The sequence below is a fragment of the Linepithema humile genome, chromosome 6, assembly GCF_040581485.1.
Source record: "Linepithema humile isolate Giens D197 chromosome 6, Lhum_UNIL_v1.0, whole genome shotgun sequence".
In the NCBI taxonomy this organism is placed as follows: domain Eukaryota; kingdom Metazoa; phylum Arthropoda; class Insecta; order Hymenoptera; family Formicidae; genus Linepithema; species Linepithema humile.
In genome coordinates, this window is record NC_090133.1 from 13,680,998 (window position 1) to 13,692,500 (window position 11,503).

The following is an 11,503-nucleotide window of genomic DNA, read 5'->3' on the forward strand; positions in this document are numbered from 1 at the left end:
ATCATGTAAAAATAAGTCTAATTTTTCAGAAAGTTTATTAAATAATTATGAAAATCCGAATCTGTGATCTGTGAGAGAACATCGCGGTGAACAGAAAAGTTTAATTAATATCTCAATAGCTATAGTAAAAATTGCACAATGGTGCAGGACTTTTCTCTGTTCAACACAATATGTTTTTTACTTGCTCGTGACTGCTTTTCCCATGTACATATTATCAGACACACATACACACCATTGGTTTTCATAATGATTTAATAAACTCTTAAAAATTGGAATTGATATAACATATTACATATCACAGGTTTTTATATATGCAGATTTTGTTTTCTGCTTATTTTACTATCTCCATCTTTTTATACTATAAAAAAATGTGTTAGAAAGAAGTTGTTTGTCGTTTAAAAAAATAATTTTATGATAAATTTCTCATTTTTATCATTTTAAAAAGTATTTGTTTTTCGTGTTTTAAAGTCATTAACATTTTTTACATAGTAATAATGATATAATAGTAATACAAATTAGTAGCATCATTTTTATTATCTTCTTTTTATAGATCACAAAAAAGCGAATTCAAGCATGTATCATAAGTTCTCTTTAAAGAACCTTTGATTTTTTAATTATAAAATATTATAAAATATTATCTTTCCGACAATAAGTTCTTTGTAACCATTTTTTTATGGTACCAAGATGACGAAAATATTAAAGAAAGTACGATAAATGAAGTATCTTTTATAAACATATACATGCAGTAGGTAAGGTAAAGCAATACATACCCAGTAAGCAAGAAACATTAAATCAACGTTTTGAAATATTAATTTTGTGTAAATTTTTATAATGTTTAGATATAATGTTGTATACATATTTTAAATGTATTATTTTATAATATAGTTTTCTTAAATATCAGAAAAATATTTTTAAAACATTATTTAAAACTTTGTTTTCAATGTTATTTTAACACTTCTATTTGCTGTAAGTTCAACATAGTTACAATAGTTTTAATTTGATGAAATCTTATGTTTAAAATAACATTATAATGATAAAGATTTTGTGTTGTTATAATGTTTTTTTTATATTATTTTAATATTAAATTTGTAAGAAAGAAATATTATTACTATTTTATAAATATTATTATTTTATAAATATTAGGTTTGTTTTTTATTCCTGAACTGGCTGCACTAGTTCAAAAAGTGTACACTGAAGCGTTCTTTATTGCAGAACTGGTATTACTGACGCTGTTCGTTATGACAGTGTAGCGGAACTTAGTGTAATAGTTCACTGAACTGATTACACTAGGTCTAGAGCCAGTGCAAGCAGTGCAAGAACAGCAGCCTAAGAAATAGGCGCCATAAATAGATAATTAAATTGTAAGTATGAAATTGTAAGTAAGAATTTTTGTAAATAAAAAACTTAACAACAAGACTTAACTTTTATTTTAATGTATAATGTTTAAAATATAATGTTTAAAATTTAAATATATAAATCTGTATCGTTAAATTTTGAGGTTAAAAAATTTTATACTGTAACGTATAATAATTATTAATATATAATATTATATATTTATATAAATAAAACGATTTAAATTAACATCTAAATGTAGGTATATACAATATATTACTGACAGTATTAATTTTTATAATTTTGTTTGAAACAGGTTATTTCAGGTTGTTATCTAAAACAGGGTCAGAATATATACGGATAGACACATAAGAATTACAATTATAATTATAAATCAAGAAGATCATAATGGAAGAAACAGCAACCATACAAAAAGATGCTATGGGAAATATTTTAGTTGATCATGATGGATATGTAACTTGTATTTCCGAAGGTATTATCTATTTAAAGCTATATTCACAATTGTAATAGTTTTCAAATTTATTGATTAAAAGCATAATTAATTATGAATTTGTTTACATAAATTGCAGTTGAATTATGTTGATCAATATCAGTTTTATTACTAAATTTTGTTCAATGACTACATTTAGTCAATTTAGTTAATTTTATGAATAAATATGATAAAGATTTTATTTAATGAATCAATTATAAAGTCTGTGATTATAAATCTGTAATTAATTATACTGTTAATATATTAGAAAATGTTTATTACTATCAGTCTACACACACATGTCTATATATATGTATAAAGATTAGCACACCACACATATTTTCAGGAGGATTAGAATTTCAAATTCTATACAAAGAAATCGATTTTAATAATGACAGTTTCTATTGCAAATTTGATAATAAAAATATAATAATAACATTAAATGACAATGTACTCAACACAAGGCAAAATCAATTAAACACTAATGAAATAGAAGAAACACATAGAAAAGTCTTCTCTTGGACAGATGCAAATACAAAATTATTTTTATCGTTATATAAAGAAAACATAGATCTTGTTGTGCAAAGAAAAATTAAAACAAAAAAAATTTTGTGGTATAAAATTGCAGAAAAAATGAAATCACAAGGTTACAACGTTTCTGCAATACAAGTAGAAAACAAATATAAATCGTTGGAACGATCTTTTAAAAATGTGATAACGCATAATAAAAAAACTGGGAGAAATAAATTATCCTGTCCTTATGAAACGTAAGTATATTAACTAATTTTTAAAAGATCTTTAATTTTACAAAAGATATTAAGATTATATAACAAAACAAAATTAATTTAATTATAGAGAATTAACAGAATTATTAGGTAAAAAGCACAATATTGAACCGTTATTATTATCAGGAAACAAAGGGATAATTTTAAAAAGCGATGGAGGATCCACATCTTCGCAAGTGTTAAATTTTTAATAAATAAATAAAATCTTAATTATTAGAAAATATATTTGCATATAATTGATAATATTGAGTTATGTAAAAATATGTATAGTTGTGTTAATAATACTTATAAAAACTTTTATAACGTTTTTATAACAGACGTTTTTATTATTTGTTTTATGTTGCAGGTCTGTCTGTGATATAAATGAAAATAAAGAAAATAATTACAATATTACTAATGCAAGTGTAAATATTAATGATAAGCAATGTGCAATCAATAAGCAGCAACAAACAACATCGTATCCAACAACATCTGATGAAAGTACAATCTCTAGCATAAGCGATACTTTTGGAGAGAAGTAAGTAGATAATCAGTAATCATATATTAAAGATAATAAATCTGTTTACATCTAAAAAATGCTTCTATTGTTTATATGTTTAATATATACTATTCACAGAAATTTGTGCTTTAAAAGTCAAGAATTTTTTAAACAAAATACTTATGTTAGAACTATACATGTATATACTTTTCTATATTATGATACAATGAAAATATTCCGCGCGTGGGCAGATCTATTATTTTATTTTATATTTCCTTTCAATAAAAAAATTAATGATAACAATTTTGAATACAGACATTCAAAAAGAAAAATCGTACAAAAAAATTGGCACTACGACACGAGTTTTAGAAGTATGTGAACAAAACCTTGAAAAATTAACGAACGACATACGTGAAGAGAATAAAATAAAAGGGGAAATATTAGAAGAATACAAAAAAATGTCAAAATCACAGGAACAGTTTATGGCACAAATGCAAGAGCAATTAATCGTTGCAAATTCCTTACGGCAAGAAAAAAACAAACTGTTGCAAGAATTTTTGCAATTGCAAGCAAAAAAATAATTAAAACAAGGCAATATACTAAAAAATTTTGAAGTTTATTTTTTGTTTTTATTATTAAAAAAGTAATATATAAGGATATAACCAAAGATATGTGATTCTTAATGTAATGTTTTTTAAAGTATTTTTTTTTTTATGTCAAAGACATTAATATGTTGCACATATTTGTTTATTTTTATTTCTGTATTTTTTGTGTTTCAGAAATACATGTTTATAATACACAATACATTTTTATTATTATTTGTAGTAAAAAAATTATTTTTGTTTCATTTTTTCAATGAATTTTTTTTATATATTTTTTATATAGACATGTACATATTTCAAAAAGAAGTTATTTGATGACATATATTATCTCGTTTATGTATGCCCGTTTCGTATTCTTTTGGTGCTTCATTGTTTATTCCTATGTATTGCGCTTCTAAATCTGGTAGCTGATCGTCTATAGGTGCTTCCAAAAATTGCAAGTCTTCTATGTTGGCTATGTTATGTAAGACACAACATGCGTGTATGACCAGTACCATCCGTGAAATGTCTCTTAGTTTAAAATGATACAGCTGTCGAAATCTCTGTTTTAAACACCCAAACGCATTTTCAATAATAACTCTGCAGGAACTTAACTTTTCATTAAATATTTTTTGCCTTCTTGTTAAATGTCCATTATCTTTGTACGGAACGATTAGTTGTGATAGGCAAGGATATGCGCTATCTCCCAACAAGAAATTATCTAAAAAAAAATATTAATAGCATTTAAATATTAATTTATATCGGCTTTTATTTTATTTTTATTTTTATTTAGTATTTTCAACTTACCGCCACATAGTTCATGTAAATCATTATATATGGAAGAATTTTTAAGAACTCTGGCATCATGGACTGAACCTGGATATCCAACAAATATATCAATAAATTTTAAATTGTGATTAACTGTTCCTTGGACATGTATAGAAAAATATTGCTTTCGGTTTATATACGAATTGGCATCTTCCACTGGTTTGTCAATCCTTATATAGGAACCATCTATAGCACCTAAAACAAATAGCAATATATAAATAAAACATTTTAAGCAAAACACAAATAAAGATATAAATACTTACCAATTACACCAGGAAATCCTTTATTTCGAAAATAAATTAAAGTTTCTTCTTTCTCCATAAGTGTTGGATATCTTATGATACTAGGCGCCAAGGACATAATAAATTCCGTCACTCTTGTTATTATTTGGTACAATGTACTTATTGCAATACCAAATCGGTCTGCTATATCTCGATATGATCCTGTTTCGTGTCCAACAAACCACAAGTATGACAAAATGTGTTTTTCAGCTGTGACTTTTTCATGTTCTACACGAGCTGAAAAAATATGCAATAAGATGTCTATTTATTAAAAAATTAAAATATAACTTTTTTAAAACTGTACATTTTTTTAATTAATATTTTTATAATATTAATTGTTAACTTTTTACTTACTTTGTATAGAAATAAATATATCTGATGCTTCAAATTTATTTATTAATTGGTATGTTATTTCTTTTGACAGTCGAAAATGCATTACAAAATCTCTATTATAATTATTAACAATATTTTCAATATAATTTTGTACTTTAATATGTTTTATTCTTTTCAGTAATCCAAACAGCGGATGTAATATTTGTAACTCGTTGTGTTCTAAAAAATAGTTAATAAAGATTGATTTTTTTTATATGTATTTGACATTTTTTTACATATATTTAATGTGCCATCAATTACATATTTATTGTAGATTTTTTGATACTTTTTGTATGTAAAAGGATAAATAAATTATTGATGAGTTGGTTGATAGGTTATGTTTCGCATTACAATATTAAAAGTCTGCATATAAAAAACAATCCTTACCATTGTCTTCAAATAAAAGCATTTCCAATGGTGAAATTGTAATTGGAATATGATCATCTTCGTCAGAAGATTCTATTAATTCCAATACTAGGGGAAGGTGGGGTAAGACGGACCGCGGGGTAAAATGGTCCATTTGCTAGATCTTATTAGTAAGTACCTCTATCTGCTGGATAAACATAAAATTAATTTCCTTTTTGATGCTTTTTAACTGTTTAAAAATTACGTCATTATATCATAAGACTATCGTAAGTTATTTATAAAGAAACGTCAAATTCTTGCAAATAGATCTCGTGATCTAATTTCTTAGTATTACATTTTAAGTGACTAAGATTGCAAAACTTAATATTTTTAAATTTTTTTACAAGTTCCATATTTCTGGTTATTGAGAAGTAATATTTCATCAGTTACATTTAAAAAATAATTTTGATACAGGTAAATAAAAATAAGATAATATTAATGTTGTCATGTGGGGTAAAATGGACCAATTTAAATGAGGTAAAACGGACCAATTTATATATTTGTTCTACTTATATTTTCTACTTATACTTTCTACTTATAGTTTTCTGCTTATATATTTGCTCTGATTTGAGAAATATTTTACACCTCATTTTTTTTTACTGAAAAAAGCTATGAAAAATAAAAAACGCACTGTTAAAAGTAGAAGAAACTTGAAATTTATTGAAAATAATGTCTCCAAATAAAAACAGATTTTATAATAATTATTTATTTTATTTACATGCTTTATTTTAAAATGTTATATTTAATGTTATATTTAATATAAACGTTAAAAATTATAAAGATTATAATTATTTTAAAGATTTGTGTGTATAATAAAATAATTAATGTTAAATTAATTTCTATTCTTATTCAAAAATATTTAATAAATACTATATAGTTTTGATTTTGAGTTGATCAGTTAAATTATTTCTTGATCCATATTATCTCGGCTTGGTCCATTTTACCCCATGGGATGGTCCATTTTACCCCACCTATGGGGTAAAACAGACCAAAATTAAGTTTTTAAAAATCTTAATAATAATTCAAACTTTTGCAAATTTTGAAAATTTAACATTATAATCTTATAATAAACATTCTACAGTTTCTTCATGCTAAATTTCAGTTATTTTTTGTTATTAATATAAAAAATATAGCCATTTTTGCTTAGGGGGTCCGTCTTACCCCACCTTCCCCTACTATTTTATTTATTATATTGTCACACATTATTTTTGCACTGCAGTGTTTTTTATTCTTGCACTTTTTCAGTCTGCACTCTCAATCCTTGCTTAAACTCCCTAGTTTTAGTTTAGTTCTAGTTCAGTTCAGTGTAGGAATAAAAAACAAACCTATTATTACTATCCTCAATGTAAGCGTCAACTCTAGAGTCCCTAGAAGTAAGAGTCTGGCCAATGTTCTAGTTAGAAATAAAATGGCGACCATATATATAGTGAGTGACGACCAGTGTTTTGAATATTAAATATATATATCATTTAATTATTGATATATTTTGAAAAGGTTGTCTATTAAAAGGTAAGACAATTTTCGTTATTTGATTATTTTCTAAAAAATATAAAATATTAGAAAATTTAAATATGAATATAGTACGCAAATCAATAAAACTATGTTATAACCTTAATTCTTGAATAAATTTTTTAATTAATTAATTTTTTCAGAAAATGACTTTTTGCTGCGTTCCTCATTGTCGCAATAAAAGTGAGGATGGCATTTCGATGAGGCATTTTTCAAAAAATGCTGAACGCCGAGCATTATGGGCCCAAAAAGTAAATAGAAAAAATTGGGAACCTAATGATTATTCGTGTATTTGTGATGTAAGTATATATTTACATAATTAATAATATAAAATTTTTGAAAGAAATCTTTATATCTGTATTAATAGGTTCACTTTTCATCAGAAATGTGGGAGAAACCTCGTGTCGATGGCAAAAAAAATTAAAGGCTAATTCTGTACCAACAATTTTTCCTCTACCGAAACATAGAGAGCCAGGGTTTTTGTCAAGTAAATATTAGGTACCGCGGAAAGTTTGTGTCGTTTTTCTAAGAGATGTCGTTCATCGGAAAAAACGACACGAACTTTCCGCGGTACCTAATATTTATTTGATTAAATGTCTTATTTTTCAGAATCTAATTTGTTAATATAATAATAAAAAATATTTTTATGTTCGTAGATGAATATTGACAAAGAGGTTCAAGATTCTTTTAATACTTCTGTAGTATCTATGAATGATACTTTTTGTGTACCATTGGAATCTTCTGCACCATTGGAGTCTTCTGCACCATTGGAGTCTTCTAATACAATTAATTTAACTTCAGTATCCACAATATCCAGTCCACTGGACCCTGTTTTATTAAAAATTGAAGAATTAAAACAGCAATTAAAGAAAGCTGAAAATGAATTAGAGATTTCACACAAAGTGATAAATAAATTAAAAAATAGTAATAAGGTTCTACTCGCTCGTAATAGAAAGCGTTATAAAAAAAAAAGATTACGTATCGAAGAAGGTATATTAAAATCAAGAGATATATTGCATAAAGTTTTCAACAACGATTAGATAGAATGGCTTCAACATGACTCAAAAAAACGTCGACTATATAAATGGTCTAATGAAACAGTAAAGAAGGCACTCAGACTAAAATTAGCATGTACAGAAAATGGTTATAAAGAATTAATTAATCAAAATATTCCCTTACCATCGAGACGCACACTGAGAAGAAGTCTTGAAGGTATTAATTTTTCTCCTGGAATATGTGATGATATTTTTGAAGCTTTGAAAGATAAGATAGAATACTTTACTGATGATTGTGAAAGAGACTGTATGCTTGGAATAGACGAGATAAGTCTTGTAGAAGGTGAACAAATTGATCCGTTGACAAACTCTATTACTGGATTTATTACTATTCCTAATTCCCAAGGTAAAGATTCTTTATAAATATACTTATATTAATATATTATGTTCCTTATTTTTGTATTTTTTTGGTATTTCTTATTTTTTAAGGAAAAACAAATATGCATGCTACACATGGTTTGATTTTTATGCTTGGTGGTATTTTCACACAATGGAAACAAATTGTTGCCTATGATTTCACTAATCCTAAAGGGTTTGATGGTGCACGATTAAAACCTATTATTGAACAAATTATTCAAAAAGCTGAAAAAATCGGTCTTTATGTGCATGCAGTTACATCTGACATGGGAGCATCTAATCGAAAAATGTGGCATGCTTTTGGAATTAATACTTGCAAGTCCTTTACTATTCAAAATTCTGTGTCTCATCCTGTCAATCCACAACGTAAACTCTTTTTTTTTGCTGATGGCCCTCATCTTCTTAAAAATCTTAAAACTGCATTAATAAATAACAAAAGTGTTATTGTCCCACCAAATTATGTCGAAAGCTTAAATTTATCATCATCTATTGTTCGATGTTCACATCTTGAGGAATTAGTTGCAGAACAAGAAAATATGTTTTTCAAATTTGCTCCAAAGCTGAATAAAGATATTCTCACAACGACTCAGTTTAACAAAATGAAAGTTAATAAGGCAGTAAATGTATTTAATAGAAATTCGAGCAGCGCATTGAATTATATGAGTGAAAAATATTATAATAAAGAATATAAAACAACAGCCTTTTTTATCGAAATAGTATCTAAATGGTTTACTTTAATTACTTCAAGGCATGCCTCAGTTGCGTTGGGAAAGAAACCTAAAAGTGTAGAATCTGAAAACAAATTTAATGAAGCTGTTAACTTTTTAGAGTCATTTATTAAATTATTTCGAACCATGAAAATTGGAGAAAAGAAAGATATATTTAAGCCAGTCCAAGTCGGCGTAGTGATCACAACAAATTCTTACATTCAACTAACTAAATATTTAATTAATGAACGCGGATTTTTGTACGTATTGGGTAGCCGATTTACAAATGACTGTGTTGAAAACGTATTTTTAAATTTGAGAAAGAAATTTCCTACACCTAATGCGTTACAATTTCAACAGAGTTTGAAACTTTTGAGCGTTTCTCAGTATATGCAAGAAATGTAAAACACAAATTATGAACAAGATGATGGTACTTTACTTGTTGATTTTTTAAAACGTTCTCGACAACAGAAAACAAAGATTATTAGACAAACATTATTAGCAATCCCTGAAATTCCTGATTATATTGAAAATAAAATTATTGAATTGGATAATAACGAAAAAAATGCTTTTTATTGTATTTGTGGTTACATTATTTCTAAAATTTACAAATATTACAAAGTTTGTGACGAATGTATATATTCTGCAGGATCTAAAAAATATAATTCTAGTTATAAATATTCAACATTTCTTTATATGCGTTGTTATAAACCATTGACATTGTTCTTTGTAAATAATGAAACTTTTGATTATTTTTACAAAATGGAAATTATAATTCGCCGATATTTATCATTTTTAAGAGGCGTAAATTGTGATTTAGTTCAATTTTTTACACAAAAAATGAGTAATATTAAATGTGATACTTTAAAAAATTGTCATAATTTATCTGACAAAATTATGATATATTTTATCAAATACAGAATAAAAATTAATTGCCCAAAAGAACGTCTGCGACGTCCAATTTTTAATAGCAAGACAATGGCTATGCACTCTATTATTAAATAATGTAAAACTTATGTATTTTTATCTTTTTTAATAATAAATTAATTGATAATAAATTGCAAGTGATTCTATTTTGTTTTATTCAATTCAAATTATATCGTAATTATAGTGAAATTTCGACAGCAATGATTGGTCGCGCCATATTCTTTCGTGGCCAATCAAAAAGGGGACAACATTGGCCGGACTCTTACTTCTAGGGACTCTAGTCAACTCCTATGAACATGCAGTATTGCCAATACTGAAAATCTATAAGATATGTGACATGATATGAACTATAAATTTCCAGCACTGGCAGCAGTGAATTTCGGAACGCAGCGTATGTGTAATCCTTCTCGGCAGCTTCGTGATATGTGTGCAAGCACGTGCATTTATAATCTCATATATCTTTGATTTTTGCGTGATTACAGGAAGAAAAAATTATAAATCACGCCAGTATTTGATTATATAGGTGAGTAAAAGAATATTAGAAAATATGTAGATTTTAATATTTTATACCTAGACAGCACAGCATATCTAAAACTTATTTAGGACAACGTCTTCTGAATATCCTTTTCATGTATTTGGATATAATGGGCTTGTTCGTTTTAGCTGCACTGGGGCAGCTCTGGGTCTGCTCTAAACAAGATAATACAGGACAAACTATTTATCTGTCCTGTATTATCCTGTGTAGAGCAGAACCAGAGCAGCCCCAGTGTAGCTAAAACGAACAAGCCCAATGTGTGCTGCCTGGATATAATAGATAAAGCAATCATCCGACATGTAAAAACATATAAAAAGTTGCAAAGTCAACTTTGTTTTGCATGGAAAATTTTATACTACAAAATAATAGAATTAAGCAATATCTTCCTTTAGTTTGCATTGAAAATTTTCTCCAGTTTGAAAATATTTTGAAAGATGATCAAGAAGCTTTTATGCAAGTAGTAAGTAAATCTGTTTATTAGTTCTCTGATTATTAGTTGATCTGTGCATAAATTTCTGTCATTCATGTTTAGGTCATTTGTTTGAGAGACAATAATTTCTTTTATCGCGTCTATTTTTTACCTGAAAAACAAAATAAAAACAATAAAAAATAACAAAAATAAGTACTTTTTTTATTACAGTGTAACATGGGTTTAACCCATGTTACTAGTCGCGCGATCGGCCGCAATGATCGTCCGCGCATCGAGCCGCCGGCCGCAACACGTCATCGGAATGCGGCCGCCGAGTGGGGCGAGCGGGTATATAAGGCCGTCGCTCCGGCCAGTAGAGACCTTACCCGGTCTGCAGTGAGCACGCTGCAGACCTTCCGAGCCATCAGGGCGCACTCTGACTCGGCTCTTCC

The 11,503-nt window shown here is 27.0% G+C and overlaps 2 protein-coding genes across 4 annotated transcripts; one reads left to right on the forward strand and one right to left on the reverse strand.

Annotated features, from left to right (window-relative positions):
* Positions 1–582: 582 nt before the first annotated feature.
* LOC137000350 (uncharacterized) lies at positions 583–3,565 on the forward strand. Of its 2 annotated transcripts, XM_067356589.1 has the most exons (5): positions 583–1,361; positions 1,649–1,825; positions 2,451–2,589; positions 2,954–3,124; positions 3,401–3,565. In XM_067356589.1, the coding sequence occupies exons 2-5, from the start codon at positions 1,741–1,743 to the stop codon at positions 3,462–3,464; spliced, it is 459 nt and encodes a 152-aa protein (XP_067212690.1). In that variant the 5' UTR covers positions 583–1,361; positions 1,649–1,740; the 3' UTR covers positions 3,465–3,565. The 2 variants fall into 2 exon arrangements, with proteins under 2 accessions (XP_067212690.1, XP_067212691.1); XM_067356590.1 differs by having other exon boundaries at positions 583–1,825.
* LOC137000349 (uncharacterized) lies at positions 3,531–5,898 on the reverse strand. 2 transcript variants are annotated; one of them, XM_067356587.1, is made up of 5 exons: positions 5,535–5,898; positions 5,130–5,327; positions 4,758–5,012; positions 4,474–4,689; positions 3,531–4,387 (listed from the first exon to the last, which is right to left on the reverse strand). In XM_067356587.1, the coding sequence occupies exons 1-5, from the start codon at positions 5,665–5,667 to the stop codon at positions 3,984–3,986; spliced, it is 1,206 nt and encodes a 401-aa protein (XP_067212688.1). In that variant the 5' UTR covers positions 5,668–5,898; the 3' UTR covers positions 3,531–3,983. The 2 variants fall into 2 exon arrangements, with proteins under 2 accessions (XP_067212688.1, XP_067212689.1); XM_067356588.1 differs by lacking the exon at positions 5,130–5,327.
* Positions 5,899–11,503: the final 5,605 nt, after the last annotated feature.

What these genes read in the sequence shown, in the direction of transcription:
- LOC137000349 (XM_067356587.1), bottom strand. Translation starts at nt 5,667, where the DNA reads ATGGACCATTTTACCCCGCGGTCCGTCTTACCCCACCTTCCCCTAGTA. An exon ending in TATATTTATTTCTATACAAA is followed by an intron (nt 5,013 to 5,129) that starts GTAAGTAAAAAG and finishes ATATTTTTTCAG; the next exon opens with CTCGTGTAGAACATGAAAAA. An exon ending in TTTACATGAACTATGTGGCG is followed by an intron (nt 4,388 to 4,473) that starts GTAAGTTGAAAA and finishes ATTTTTTTTTAG; the next exon opens with ATAATTTCTTGTTGGGAGAT.
- LOC137000350 (XM_067356590.1), top strand. Translation starts at nt 1,741, where the DNA reads ATGGAAGAAACAGCAACCATACAAAAAGATGCTATGGGAAATATTTTA. An exon ending in TGTAACTTGTATTTCCGAAG is followed by an intron (nt 1,826 to 2,450) that starts GTATTATCTATT and finishes ATAAAATTGCAG; the next exon opens with AAAAAATGAAATCACAAGGT. An exon ending in AGCGATACTTTTGGAGAGAA is followed by an intron (nt 3,125 to 3,400) that starts GTAAGTAGATAA and finishes TTTTGAATACAG; the next exon opens with ACATTCAAAAAGAAAAATCG.